General features: G+C 40.4%; 2 protein-coding genes across 4 annotated transcripts; both read left to right on the forward strand.

Annotated features, from left to right (window-relative positions):
- Positions 1 to 2,966: 2,966 nt before the first annotated feature.
- On the forward strand, positions 2,967 to 9,320 carry dnajc5gb (DnaJ (Hsp40) homolog, subfamily C, member 5 gamma b). 3 transcript variants are annotated; one of them, XM_030391440.1, is made up of 6 exons: positions 2,967 to 3,151; positions 3,474 to 3,600; positions 4,435 to 4,648; positions 4,823 to 4,964; positions 5,576 to 5,623; positions 6,959 to 9,320. In XM_030391440.1, exons 2-6 carry the CDS (start codon positions 3,488 to 3,490, stop codon positions 7,015 to 7,017), a joined length of 576 nt encoding a protein of 191 aa, XP_030247300.1. In that variant the 5' UTR covers positions 2,967 to 3,151; positions 3,474 to 3,487; the 3' UTR covers positions 7,018 to 9,320. The 3 variants fall into 3 exon arrangements, with proteins under 3 accessions (XP_030247300.1, XP_030247301.1, XP_030247302.1); XM_030391441.1 differs by having other exon boundaries at positions 5,579 to 5,623; XM_030391442.1 differs by lacking the exon at positions 5,576 to 5,623.
- Positions 9,321 to 9,556: 236 nt separating this feature from the next.
- Positions 9,557 to 13,828, forward strand: LOC115566421 (zinc transporter 2-like). The gene is made up of 7 exons (XM_030392285.1): positions 9,557 to 9,842; positions 11,917 to 12,063; positions 12,372 to 12,525; positions 12,608 to 12,812; positions 12,907 to 13,012; positions 13,110 to 13,244; positions 13,519 to 13,828. The coding sequence occupies exons 1-7, from the start codon at positions 9,746 to 9,748 to the stop codon at positions 13,614 to 13,616; spliced, it is 942 nt and encodes a 313-aa protein (XP_030248145.1). The 5' UTR covers positions 9,557 to 9,745; the 3' UTR covers positions 13,617 to 13,828.
- Positions 13,829 to 13,942: the final 114 nt, after the last annotated feature.

Below are 13,942 nucleotides of genomic sequence, written 5' to 3' on the forward strand. Positions count from 1 at the left end.
TGTCTCACTGAACTGGCGGGTTTGGTTGAAAGCGGTGGTGCTGATATCGACCGGCTCTGCTCCACCAGTTCAGATTCCTGGATGGGGTACTGGGATTTGCTGGAGTATGATCTTCTGCCTTCAAATGTTTGAATGCCTCTTAGGTGCATCTCTGCATCATTGTGTTCTCCGATCTCTTTCATAGCGATGCCGACTGTTGCTTTAGGCTCACAGACTTTCACAATGGTGACTTGTCTCTGTTGTTTCAGCAGTGAGTCTGTTCTCTGACGAAGTATTTTGCGAGTGTGCCTGTACTGTTTGTCCAACATGTTTAGCTTCTGCTGCAGATCCCTCTCCTCCTTTTGGTTTAACACTCTCAGGTTTCTCTGCAGCACGTCATATCTTCTGAAACTTTGGTCCATTGTGCAAAGTCTAGATGGAGAGAATGTGATTTTAGTCCATTTTTTCAACCTTTTTCTTTAAATTCAAGCAAAGGATATGGTTTTCTTACTTGATTTGTGTGCAGCGTCCCCCCCCAGAAAGCTCTGTTATACAGTGTTGTTTGCTGCTAAGGGTGTCTCAGTGTGTGTAATATAATAGCCTATTATAGTTGAAATAGTGAATGGGATCGTTGGGCATTGTGTGCTGTCACATTCCATAGAGATTCAATTGCAAGGTGCCTCACGAGGGAAGTCACAGGGTGCAGAAAGGATAAGTGTGTCTTGCACAGGATTACAAACTTTAGGCTAAAAAGGAGGCTGAGAAGAGGGAAAATTAAAAGCTTAAAAGCAAGAAGACTATCAGAATACAGGACTACAGTATCAACCTGGCAGCTGAAAACCTGCATGCTTCTGAGCCCTCCTCCTCCTCCTCATGCAGAGAACAAAGCAATCTTCACACAATTACTGCAGATGGTTTATAGGCAAAAACACCAGCCTCCTCTGCCAGGTCATTCGGTTTTCCCCATGATGATATCCCCCCCTCCCAAATAAGAGGATTTTTATATGCAGGTTCCCTAGGAGGGAATTGAACCCCATGTAAAGTCCCATTTTGGACGCTTTATCATAGATCACACTTGGTGGTTGAATAAGGATGAATGACCCCTAAGGAACAGCAGAAGACCCTCTCCTAAGACACCACGAAGGCTCAGAGGTCCTCTTGTGTAGGTTTACTCCAGGTGCTCTGGTTTCCGCCTGTGAAGATATCCCCAAAAGAATATGACCAGGAATGTAACCAATGAAGCCGACCAATCAGAGGCGGAGTTGGGGGGGGGGGGGGGGGGGGGGGGACACTTTATCATTGGATCCCACTCATCTTCTCGCAAGATGGTGGGTACTAAATGAAACATAATTCATCAGTATGTTGAATAAATGTTCCACCATGGATCTTTGTGCAGTCAATTTCTACACTCATACACATATGTTAAAAAAAGGCTATAATGCTCCTTGTGGTGCTCTAAACAAGTTAAAACTAATGCAGAAAAATATAGAATTGAATGTGACTGCGGTTCTGTGTGGCAGCCTCCTCCGCTCTAGCAGCCTTCAGGTGAGAATTCAAACAGAAATCACACCCCAGCTGCGTTTGTTCGTCTCTGCATGTGAACATGCTGCCTCATGTCAAGTGACAATCCAGCACTGCCACCCTCCAAAATCGATGAATATTAGTTTTGACACATCTCCTGTATTTGCATCTTTGTAACCAAGTCGGATTATTGCTTTGCATTTTCCATTCACAGTACAAAGCAGACCTGTTGAAGGCTTTCTCACTAGTGTTTTTAAGACCAGACAGTCTCACTGAGGACATTCAACCTGGAGGAGATTGCAGTGGCTCCTTGGCACATGCAGGCCAAAAAAAAAAAAAATGGAGAAGGGGAAGATCATCATCAATGTGATTCAACAGAATCAGAAAACTAAGTCTAAAAGAGCTGCAGTAAAAGGTAATTGCTCTGAAGTGTATGTGATTTATGTCAAGCAATCTGACAACACACTGTTTTTGGAAAAGTATTTGTCTTGCACAAATGTTGATCATTATTTTAGATATGCCTTATTCACCAACAGTCCAACGATGATTTTTGTCAATAGTGAACACATTTTCTTTTCTAGTTATTTTTTCATTACTGCAATTATAGTTCTTTATTGCAAATTAGCCTTTTAGTATAGCCTCAAGCCTTTTCTGCAGTTTTATACTACCACTCCACCACATGTTGGAGGTAAACACTATACCTTTTATTAACTAAATTCATTTGCAAATACTAGTTATAAGTTACTGCCTTAGTGCCCATATTTTATCCTATTTATCTGTACTTATCCCCTATACAGTTTTCTACAGTTACATTTATTTATCTTATTTGATTTTGTTTTCTTATATATATAGCAAAGAGTTTACTGTTTACTGTTCATTCTAAGAGTTTATTGTTTACTTTTTATTCTAAGAGTTTTATTGTTTATCTTATACTGTCTAAGAGTTTATTGTCTATTTATACTGTATTTTTATACCTCTCCTTTTTTCTACGTGTAAGCTGCTGGAAATTCAATTTCCTTGCGGGAGTCATCCCAAAAGGATCAATAAAGCTAAGTCTAAGTCTAAGTCTAAGTCTTTGCAGATTGCATAATACAAGAAGAGAAATTAGAATTAAAAGTAAGAAGTGCATTTTATTATTCATCTATTTGATCAGCAATCAGATTTAAAAAATCAAACGGATTCTGATAATCAGATACGATAATTGACAAAAGTAGATAGTAGGTAAAAATATGTTTAATTTACTTTTACCTATATTTTCATACTAAAATACATTTATTTCCAGAAAATGATTTTGATATTTAAGTGCGCTCTATATATAACTTTTAGTGCTGAACATAAAAAATGTGTCTGGAAACAGAGAAAAACACTTAATAGTGATTATTTTAATACAAATAAACCTGCTCCTTTAATGTTTACATCCTGGGTATTTGAATAGCCGTCGCGCACTGATGACGTAACAACATTACTTCCTGTTTCAAACTTCCCTCTCCCCGCTGCGGCTGCTGTGAAGTTGCCTCCGGTTTACGAGCAGAGAAGTTTCAACAGAGGAGACGGTGTGCCAGCTTCAATTTTAGTGGCAGACTTTAAGACAGTCAACATACATATTCCGGACTCTATGATTCAACCAAAAGCTACGATATTTATTTGTCTGGTACGTACGTTTTTCCGTATAACTTCGTCCTCTTGCGGTCCCGCTAAAGTTAGCTAGCAGTCCGTTAGCAGTTTGTCGTGACTTGGCCCCTCAGGGTTTAACATGTTGTGACTAACTTAGTTAAACATCTGAGTCATTCTGTGTATTTCCTTCCTGTGAGCAATATTGATAACAATCAGATATATCAGTTGTCTGAACCGTCAGCATAGTTAACACACGATTATTGGGGTTTATTTACTGTCAAGCCCAACGCATGACTCGTTAAAGTACCCCGTGTCAGGACATGTTAGAAAGTGTTTTTGTCCTTTTCATTTCACAACAGTCACAGCCCGAATCATGGAGGACCCAAACAGAGCTCAGCGTAAAATGTCAACAGCAGGGGACAGCTTGTACAAAGTCCTGGGTCTGGAGAAAGGAGCAACTCCAGAAGACATCAAAAAGGCATACAGGTGTGTTCATAAGAAAACATGATTCTGTGCATTCACCGTTGAGTCGACACTAAAAGGGATGTGTTAAATCATACATGTTTTTTCTTAACTTGTTATTTGTTTAGTAACCGCAGCTACAGTTGGCAACTGATATCCCCTTTTGTTTTGAGTGTGAATTTGACTTTTTATTTCCAGTCTTTGCAAGGATACAAATGGCAAATTCCATTAAAACATGTTTAGCAGGTTTACTAAAATAAGCCCTATACATGTTGTTAGTCTTAGTCTTACTTTAAAAAAAAAAATGTTTTATTGATTCACAGTTGCAGTAAACAATACATCCAAAGAGAGTCACATTTTCATATTCCTGTATACATTTTCTCCAGTTTCAGTAGAAATAATAACTCATGTAGCCAGGATTTAAAGGAGGGTGGCTGGGAGGATTTCCATAAGAGAAGGATTTTTCTGTGTGCAATCAAGGATGAAAAAAGCTATAAGATTTTCCTGCAAAGATATGGTTACAAGTTCATCAAGATGCACTCCAAAAGTAGCTATCTGTGGCAAAGGACTTGCAGATATACCTAGGATGTCAGAAATGGATTTAAAGGATGATTACCAGCAGTTGGACAATTTGGAGCATGTCCAGAACATGTGTGTCAGATTGCAGGGCATCTGAGGGCATCTGTCACAAGCTTCAGTAGTCCTGTCTGGATAAAGTTTGAAGAGTTTGTCTCTGCTATAGTGCAGTCTGAAGAGTGCTTTAAATTGGATAACAAAGTCTGGCACAACGGATAACTGCAATTCTTTACCAACCAGTGCAAAACACAACTGCATAATTTCTAACACACTTGTTTCCAGGAAACTGGCGTTGAGGCATCACCCTGACAAGAACCCCGACAACCCAGAAGCTGCTGAGAAATTCAAGGAGATCAATAACGCCAACTCCATCCTCAGTGATGAAAACAAACGGAAGATCTACGACGAGTATGGATCCATGGGCCTCTACGCTGCCGAGCAGTTTGGGGAGGAGGGCGCCAAATACTACTTCCTCATGTCGAGGTGTTGGTTCAAGGTAGGAAGAGTGGGATTTGGATTTAAATAGCCTACAAGTGAGAACTAAATGAAAATGCTGTTTTCATTTGCCACTTGTTGTAGCTGTGTTTCAGCATGGACTTGAATTTGGAAGTTATGTTAAATCCTGTCTACAACGAGAACATGTATCTGACAGTAGTTTCTTCGTTTTCAGGCCCTCTTCGTGTGCTGCAGTATCTTCACCTGCTGCTGCTGCTGCTGCTGCTGTTGTTTCTGCTGTGGGAAGTGTAAAACTTCAGAAGAGGAAGACAATTTTGTCTATATTGACCCTGAGGACCTCGAGGACCAGGATGCAGGTGAGAGACTTTGTTCTTTGGGCTTTTTTGCACAGAAATTAAAAGGATATCCTCCGGGGCTGTTTCACTTCTGAGAAAACCCTGTGTTACATTATCCAGTTGATCTCTTTCATCAGATGTTAAATAGAAACTAAAAGCTGCTTAATCAGCTGATAATCAGTAGATTTCAAAAGCTTGCAGTTTGCATTTTTCAAATACATTCTGATCTGTTGCTTTCTGAGGTAAGAGTAATTAAATCTGCCGTCTCTGGCCAGTGGTAATGATGGCCAAATATGCCCCCAAGTACTAACGGCTGCAGCTGTAATGTGTTCAGAGAGACACTTCCTTTTTTGTGGTCAAGACACAGTCGGCACATAATCTCTTACTAAACAAACATGATGTAACATGTTAAATAGTGGGACTTAGAGGTGGATTTTGTTTCAATTCCAAATTATGAATCGATCAAGAAACACTTTAGCTATAAAGGTGGCAGGGTCCGCCAAATGTGGGGGGAAAAAATTAAACCGTATGAAATTGTGTTGCCTTTTAAGGTCAGTTTGATTATCATGAAAACAAATACAGTTTGATGTTATTGTGTGTGCGTTTGCTCAATGTAAAATTTTGTTCCACAGCAGGTGACCATGTAATAGTTATTCAGCCAAGCCCCAGTGACACTGCAGGTAAAGTTTACCTGTCCTCAGCTGACTGCCGCTTTGTGCTGCATTGCTTATCTGGCAGAACCTGAAGCAGTTTCACTGTGGAAGAGTTCATGTTAACAGCTTCTAACAGGCTGGCTCACGTGGTCTGTGTATCTAAAAGGGTCACACACTAATACTTTCACTTGACTTTCACTTCATTGTATTAACATCTTTCCTATAAGTGCTGCATAAGGCAGAAAGCAATAGATACAGGTGCTGACTTTTTTTTTTGGACTCATATTTCTTATAACTTACTAATAACTTTGCTTGCTTACAGTTATTGCTGTTGCTAATGTTATCAATAGTGAGCTCAGCAGAAAGAATAGTGTTTCAAAATGAAAATATCAAGAGCAGTGGTTTTCAATCTGAGTACTGGGATCCCAAATTAATTTGGGAGTTGACTTCAGAGAAGATTTTATAAGGAAAAAGCACATTATTATGTGTTATCAGCTTTACCCATTACATTGTGTTTGAGAGCAGGTGAACCACTGATCTTGATCAACTGCACTTAAAACAACCTGTGCTACCTGAAGTTGCGACTGATACTGATTTGAACACTTCTTGTGATGCTTATTTGCTCAAGCTGTTGTTTTTGTCTTGCTCCTCAATGCTGTGTACCACATAATCTATGATAAGGTATCTCTAGAATTTTTATATGTACTTACCCTGTTTTGACAAGGTCTTAAAACTGTTACACTGTTTTGTTTTATGAGCTTGTTTGCTACCTTAAAATGTAACTCCATCAATTTTACACATGGGTGTTTACAAGTCTTGAGCAGGACTAATAAAAAAGGTAGTACAAAGTCTTTTGTGGCTCCAGAGGAAGCAGCTGGTTATCTGATAAATTACTGCCAGTGATGTCACTCAGTGGTCACAGTTGCATTGTGGGTAATGTAGTGCTAGGTTTGGTAAAGAAAGAAGAAAGTGTGGAATAAAAAAAGGCGATATATTTCTTGTTCTGCAGTAACGATTTTGAGCTGGCATTTTTAAATATGTTATATGAATGCTATGCCGACCAGTGGACATAAATTACCCACAATGCACCTTAGCCACCGAGGGACATCAGCTTTCTCTGGAGCCACAAAACACAATTTCCAGCAAGCTCAAGTTGCACTTTTGGTCCAACCAACAAATTTAAAAGCCAAAGATATTCATCTGATCATTTGAATTTAGAGAAAGAAGCAAGCTGAAGAAGCTGTCTGTCCATCATTCCAGATTAATTAGAATGTTTCGCAGCTTTTACTGAGAAATAAATCAAAGTATAAAAAGTACAGAAACTGTAGGTTTAATCTAAAAAACTGTTTTTCACACTTCCAGGTGAGAATGCACCAATTGTGATTCAGCCTCACGCGACCAACGGCACCTCGAGCCCCTGATCCATCCATAAATGAGTGAGTTGGGTCCTTCACAGTCTGGACTTGATGAAACCATGTCGTCATCAGCGTTTGTATTTTCAAAGTGAATGATGATGTGTATAAACTATGGTTTTTGAATGTGGTTGTTTTCCTCAGAGACTTTGTCTGACTTGCAGAAAACATATTTATCTCAGAGGCATTTTTGTTTGAATGAATCAAACAGCGACTTGATTGTGCCATAGTTAGTTTTTTTAAGTGCCAATGGGTTTGTCTTTGATCAAATCTCATATTTATTGTTTTTTTAACTTTATATTCTTTGAATCTGGACTGCAGTTAGAAACGACAACGCCATGCATCAAGGCTCTGACTATTTTTCACATGCACTTTAATATCCCACATTCATGTTTAAAATCCTGAAGTTGCCACAATGGTCTGAGAACACTCCAGCTCAAGATAACTCTTGGGTCTGAAATGTTTTAGATATATTTTAAAATGCAACATTAAAGGCTGGTTCAGGTTTTTCAGGTCACTAAAGGTCAACCACTCGGAGACTTCAGAAATGTTCTAAATTGTAGAAACAAAACAAAACAAAACAAAACAAAGGGCTAAACGAAATGATTCAGCCATATTCCTCAGATGTAAAATGTATTACTACACAAGGTTTATTTTAAATGTTTGGATGTCAGCTGTGTCCACTGCCTGTAAATAGCCTGGTGAGAATTATTCAAATAATGCTGATCGAAATGACAGGAATGATTAAACACTGAGGGGAAACATGTTCACTTTCTTTCTGGAGGATGGATGAGATTCAGATTTTTGACTCTTTACATCATTGTGCAACTCAAGATAGTTGCATGATTGTGAGTCTTAAAACTATTGTGTTTTGTCATTATTTTGTACTTCTGATTGAATCTGACCTTAACAGTATTTACCAGTTTGAAACTGGGTCACATGTCCCCTCCACTGATCTTAAAGAGGATATGTGGATGCAGCTTCGGAGACGGAGCCCCCATCATTCCTATGAAAGCTGCTCAATGATCATGAAGCCAGAAACATTTGACTTGACGGGTATAAAATTATCCGATCTTCTGCACTGTGGGCCAATAAAGCATGCGCACAATGAAGGAGCAGCTAACTTCTGCTCATGAAGTATTGTGATAAAGTGCACCCTGGAGACGGAGCGTTATTAGCTTAGCTCAGGGGCTAACAGCCAGCCTGACTGTAAGACAACACACCCACCAACACCTCTAAAACTCACCTCCTGGATTTGTCAAGACATCTCCATTATGACATGAATGTGGCAAAGTGTGCGGAGCTGAAACCAGGAGGTGATTAGCCTAGCTTAGCATAATGACCGAAAGCAAGGGAGGGGAAGCTAGCCTTGTTCAAAAATATACCCGTAATGCTAACATTCTGGAGTCGTGAGAGAAAATCTGGTCATCCAACTCTTGTAAAGAAAGTGAATAAATGTATTTCCCAACATAGTGAACCAGTTCAGACTAGTTGTGCTGCTGTTTCGTTGGCTGTACCTGCCATTAAGGTGACCTCAAGTTAAAATCAAAACATTTTTAGGTACTGACAAACCTCCCGCACCACTGTCAACAGCAATTTCCCACACTTGTCACTCAAACCAGTACTTCTAATTGCTTCACTTGACAACAAGTCAGCGTACTCACTTGATTTATAGCCAATTTTCCTATTTTCCCTGATCCAGATGTGTCAAAACCTCCGTTTATATATCCACTGTATGTATCGTGATGTTATGCTCAATGCAAGAATTGTGTTTTTATGTAAATTTAGAGATATATTTTTGATCTGAGGTTTTATGACAAATTAAGTGTATATTAAGATAACGCCTTAAATTATGTCATCTTTCATCATGTTTACATTTTTACTTCTGTCTGTGCTGGGTGGAGGAGCGTGATGCTTTGTGGTTCATCGGGTTACAGTTTGTACAAATCTGATGTGTGTGTGCGTGTGTGTGAGAGCATCATTTTTATCATTTGATCTGTTTTGTTCTTGGACTACAAAGTAAAGTTTAAACAATCCCCACACTCTTATTTAAAAGTCAGTTTTGTATATGTTGAGTTACAGAAATCATTCGTGACAAAACTTCACAAAAGTGCCTGAACACATTTTTGGGGGGATTTTACATTTTTTTTTCTTCGTCTTCAGGTTTGAATGTTTCTTCAAAGATTTATCATGTTTTAGCTCAAACATTCCTGGGTATTTTTTCCTTTCTTTCAATCTTTACATGTTTTTCCAAACTATTATGCTCTGTAGAACGTGTCAGATCAAATAAACATGGGTGATACTGAATGCCATAAAGTTGTCTCGTATTTTTTTTTGAACTGTTTGCTGTTAGTGACCTGCCATTGGCTCCTGTTGTGCTCCACCCTTGTCAGATAACACATGTGAGAGCAGGTGGCGAGATTCACTTAAAAACTAGTTCAACTTAAAGGGAGTCAATGAGGCGAAGTCTCCTGAGGATATGGAGTTATCGACAGATTCAGAGAAACAACAACTGATTGAGGCTCATTTGGAGCCTCTTGAATGGTACGTATTCATTCTTTTTATCCTCCCAGTCATTCAGTGATTTGTTGGGAAACCAGTCACAGCTCTGTCTTCTCTCAGGACAAGCGCTCCAGGTGACAAATATTCCGACTCTGCATCAGAGTTCAGTGACGATGCCTCCAGCGTGGACGGCCTGTGGCAGCCGGATTGGCGGCTCTGCCGGGAGACGGACTCGATGTCGGGGGCTGAGAGCGACACCAGACGTTTGGCCAGAAGGAAGCTTTACGTCGCCTGCGCCGTCAGCCTCGTCTTCATGACCGGAGAGGTGATTGGTGAGATGAAAAAAGCATCTGTGTCATAAATGATGATGATACTTAATGCTGGGTTAGTGAAAAAGTATTAAAATGCTTAATATCATCTGTTATGTTCAAGGTTGTTGTATACTTGATTAGCTTTGCAAATCTGGAAATTGTTGGTACCTTGAAAGTGCTTGAGTTTCACTCTTAACCCTTGTGTTGTCCTCGGGTCTTTTTGACCCGACTTCAAAAGTTAATTTATCATAACTTTGGTTTTCTTCCGTATAATTTCCTGAAAATTACATGGATGATTCCCCACTATGCTCTTTGCAAGTAAAATTAATTATGACTTTTTTCTTTAATTTATGTGTGTTTTATCAAAATTTATAGCACCTGTGGTCTTCCTGGGTCAGTTTGACCCGGCCACATTTAGTGGTGCAATGGGTCACACTATTACGCTTTCCAGCACAATGAAAATAAACACACACACCCCCACACACACACAATGACCTCTAATACTCACTGACACTCACTGACACTCATTGATACTCACACACACTCACCAACACACACACACAAATCTTCAAAACTATAGATATTTGAACCTGATTTCATCTTGTCTTCTGATCAACCTACATGGCGCTACACACATATACATAAACACGTGCACATACACAGACACACAACCACACATGTGGACACACACACACACACAACTTCAAAGCGACAGATGTGTAAACTTGATTTCATCGCAATGTCTGATCTGCCTACATGTGGCTACACACACACGCACAAACACGCACGCACACACACGCACACCATGACCACTAACTCTCACTCACTTACACTTTCTCACACACACACACACACACACACTTACACACACACAAAACTACAAAGCTACAGACCCACACACAGTTTCTCTGTTTGTTTTTCTCTAAAGAAGCTCGGCGAGGTTTTGAAACAAATGTGCTTTGCGATTCATATTTATTTGTCATCTCTTGTTAATAAATTATATTACATCAGTTAATTTTGACCTGGGGACATCCTGGCTAATGGTTGACATATACCAGTCCTTGGTTATCCAAAATGATTAGTTAATTCTGCTTATTTTATTAAAAAATATGGTATAATTTCATGTAAATGAGGATTTATTGTTCATAAATTAAGCATAATAAAAAGAATAAGAGATGCAAAAGAAGTTTAAAATATGTGTTATTGAGTTGAATCAAGTTGGTTAAAAATATGTAACACAGAATGTTTCGATAATTTTACACTATAGTCAAAATAATTCATAATTCTTGATTTTTTACTCAAATAGGTATAATTTCATGGAAATGAGGCATAATATACCATACAATGAAAAAATGAATGTATAATGTGTGGTAAAGTGTTGGAAACTAGTTGACTAAAAGGTGTAACAGAATTGTGTTATCATTTTATAGTTCATGCTTTATAAAACAGTCAAACAAAGACCGGGTCAAACTGACCCGGTAGGGCAACAGGTGTGACTATTTGCCCCCATTCAAAAAAATGAAATGTTTTTAAAAAAAAAAAAACCTGACTAAACTTTGACATATACCAGTCTGTGATATTCCATCGACTTTTGTGCCGGTGATCATAACCATAGTGAAAATAATTCAGAATTTCTGCTTATTTTTACTCAAAAATTAGGTGTAACTTTATGTAAATTAGGTCTATCGTACCATAAATTATAAAAAATAAGTGTAAAATATATGTTAGATATGTAAGATATATGTTCACCAAAAAGGGGAAACAAAAACATTTGGTTATGCGTTATAAGCAGTCAAAAAAGACCGGGTCAATTTGACCCGGAGGATAAAAGGTGCGTAGTAAATGGGGGGACAATACGAGGGTCAAACAGCCGTATGAACCCTGTTAATGAGTTTATTTGAAACACAGTTGTAATCTGACTTGACCATGATCTTTTATTCAGGCAGCTGGACAGTGAAAACAGATCCTGGTTAGTGTTTGTAATGGGGTTTAGGAGAAAGTCACAGTAGAAAGTACATAAACCCTCCCCTCTGAGCTCTCGCACACATACGTCCTTCTGTTGACAGTCTGCAGTCGCCATCTCTCGTCTCTGCAGGTGGATACGCCGCTGGCAGTCTGGCCATCATGACGGATGCAGCACATCTGCTGACTGACTTCGGCAGCATCATGATCAGCATCTTCTCTCTGTGGATCTCCTCCAGGCCGCAGACGCACAGCATGACATTCGGGTGGCATCGAGCAGGTGAGATCAGAATGGCGTGGAATCTGTCTTTTTAGATAAATGGAAAGTGAGATGAGGTTGACGTCAATCTCTCGGCTGTGTGGTGACCTCGCTCAGAGCCCGACCTCCTGGAGGAATAAACACCCCGTCGCGCTGGATTTGGAGGCGTTGACCAGCGAGAGGAGAGCTCAGAGATTCCTTTTAACATTTGGGATTTAAAAGGGGATTTCTCTAACATGTTGGATAAAACGCAACTCAAGAAAATATGTAGCAAAGGTCTAGTCGACATGCTGCGTCTCGTATAACTTGTCAGTTGTTGTGTTGAACAGAGATTCTGGGCATGTTGCTGTCAGTTGTGTCCATCTGGGCTGTGACGGCAGTGTTGGTCCTCTCAGCCGTACAGAGGATCAGCGACGGAGACTACGACATCGACAGTCAGATCATGCTCATAACCTCAGGCTGTGCTGTGGGAGTCAACGTCCTGTGAGTACGACGAGCTCACGCGACACTATTATTCTTGTTTGGTCTATCAGATGTTCTTCTGAAGCAGTTTGGACTCGTTCAGGATGGTCCTGATCCTCCATCAGTCCGGAGCCTCACACGGCCACAGTCACGGCTTTCCCTCCGGCCGGCTGCAGGGGGACGAACAGCGCCAGGGGCACGGACACCATCACGGCAACGCCAGCGTGAGGGCGGCGTTCATTCACGTGGTGGGAGACCTGGTGCAAAGTGTCGGAGTCCTGCTGGCTGCCACCGTCATCCACTTCTGGGTCAGTGACAGCCAAAACACTAGAGCTAGTAAACCTTTATCCCCTACTCTTGTTTCTATTATTTGTAATAACAGTGTTTCTGTTTTCCTCACAGCCGGAATATAAAATAGCAGATCCGATTTGCACGTTCCTGTTCTCGGTGCTCGTCGTTGGAACGACACTTCCCATCACAAAGGACGTCTTCAGAATACTGATGGAAGGTAAACACCGGGTGTTTGTTATGAAAATATCCTTTTCGCTGACTGCAGGTTGTGCGTTCGTGACACCGAGCGTCGGCTTTGTTTTTTTTCCCCGCAGGCACTCCTCGGGACGTCCACATCAACACTGTGAGAGAGCTGCTGCTGTCTGTGAGAGGAGTCACCGCCGTCCACAGCCTGCACATGTGGAGCCTCAACATGACTCGCTCTTTACTCTCGGTCCATGTGGCCGCAGGTAGAGACTCAACCAGCACTGCTTATCTCCTCAACACAGATGATAAAAATGGCCATCAGTGTTTCCCAGAGCTGGAGATAACGGCCCTCAAACGTCTTGTTTCAACCACAACTCTAAAAGATACTCGGTTCACTGTCAAAGAATATACTCACACTAAGAAGCTGAAATCTGAGAATTGTCTTTTTGTTCTTGGATAATTTAGTGCTGATGCAGTGTAAGATGATTGTAAACTACGACTTTGAGTAAAATCTCTCTCTCGTTTGTGTGTCCACAGAAGAAGAAGCTGACACACAGATCGTCCTCATGAAGGCCACAAAGCTCCTGCGCTCCGAGTTCAGTTTCTCCTCCATCACGATCCAAGTGGAGCGTTGAAAAGGGACCGCAGAGCCAGCTGCTCTAAATATTTAGTCACGCTGTTACAATGCTTATTAATTTATTTGGTTTTCGTATTTATAAAAGCAGCAGATACGTGTCAGTCGAAACCCCAGACTCCCTTAGAAAACGTTGCAATTTGAAGAGTTGTTGAGTGAGGAGAAACTTTTTGAAACCGCTATCGGAAATTCAAATTCTTTTGGCCCTTTTTGTAAATTCGGCATTAAATGCGACCCATTAAGCTGCGTCTTTCTTGGTAAAATAGCGCCAGTTTGTCGCGGGATTGCTCTGCCAAACTGTCAGCTACTGTTGTCTCATAAGACAGA

The sequence above is a fragment of the Sparus aurata genome, chromosome 16 (assembly GCF_900880675.1).
Source record: "Sparus aurata chromosome 16, fSpaAur1.1, whole genome shotgun sequence".
Classification (NCBI taxonomy): domain Eukaryota; kingdom Metazoa; phylum Chordata; class Actinopteri; order Spariformes; family Sparidae; genus Sparus; species Sparus aurata.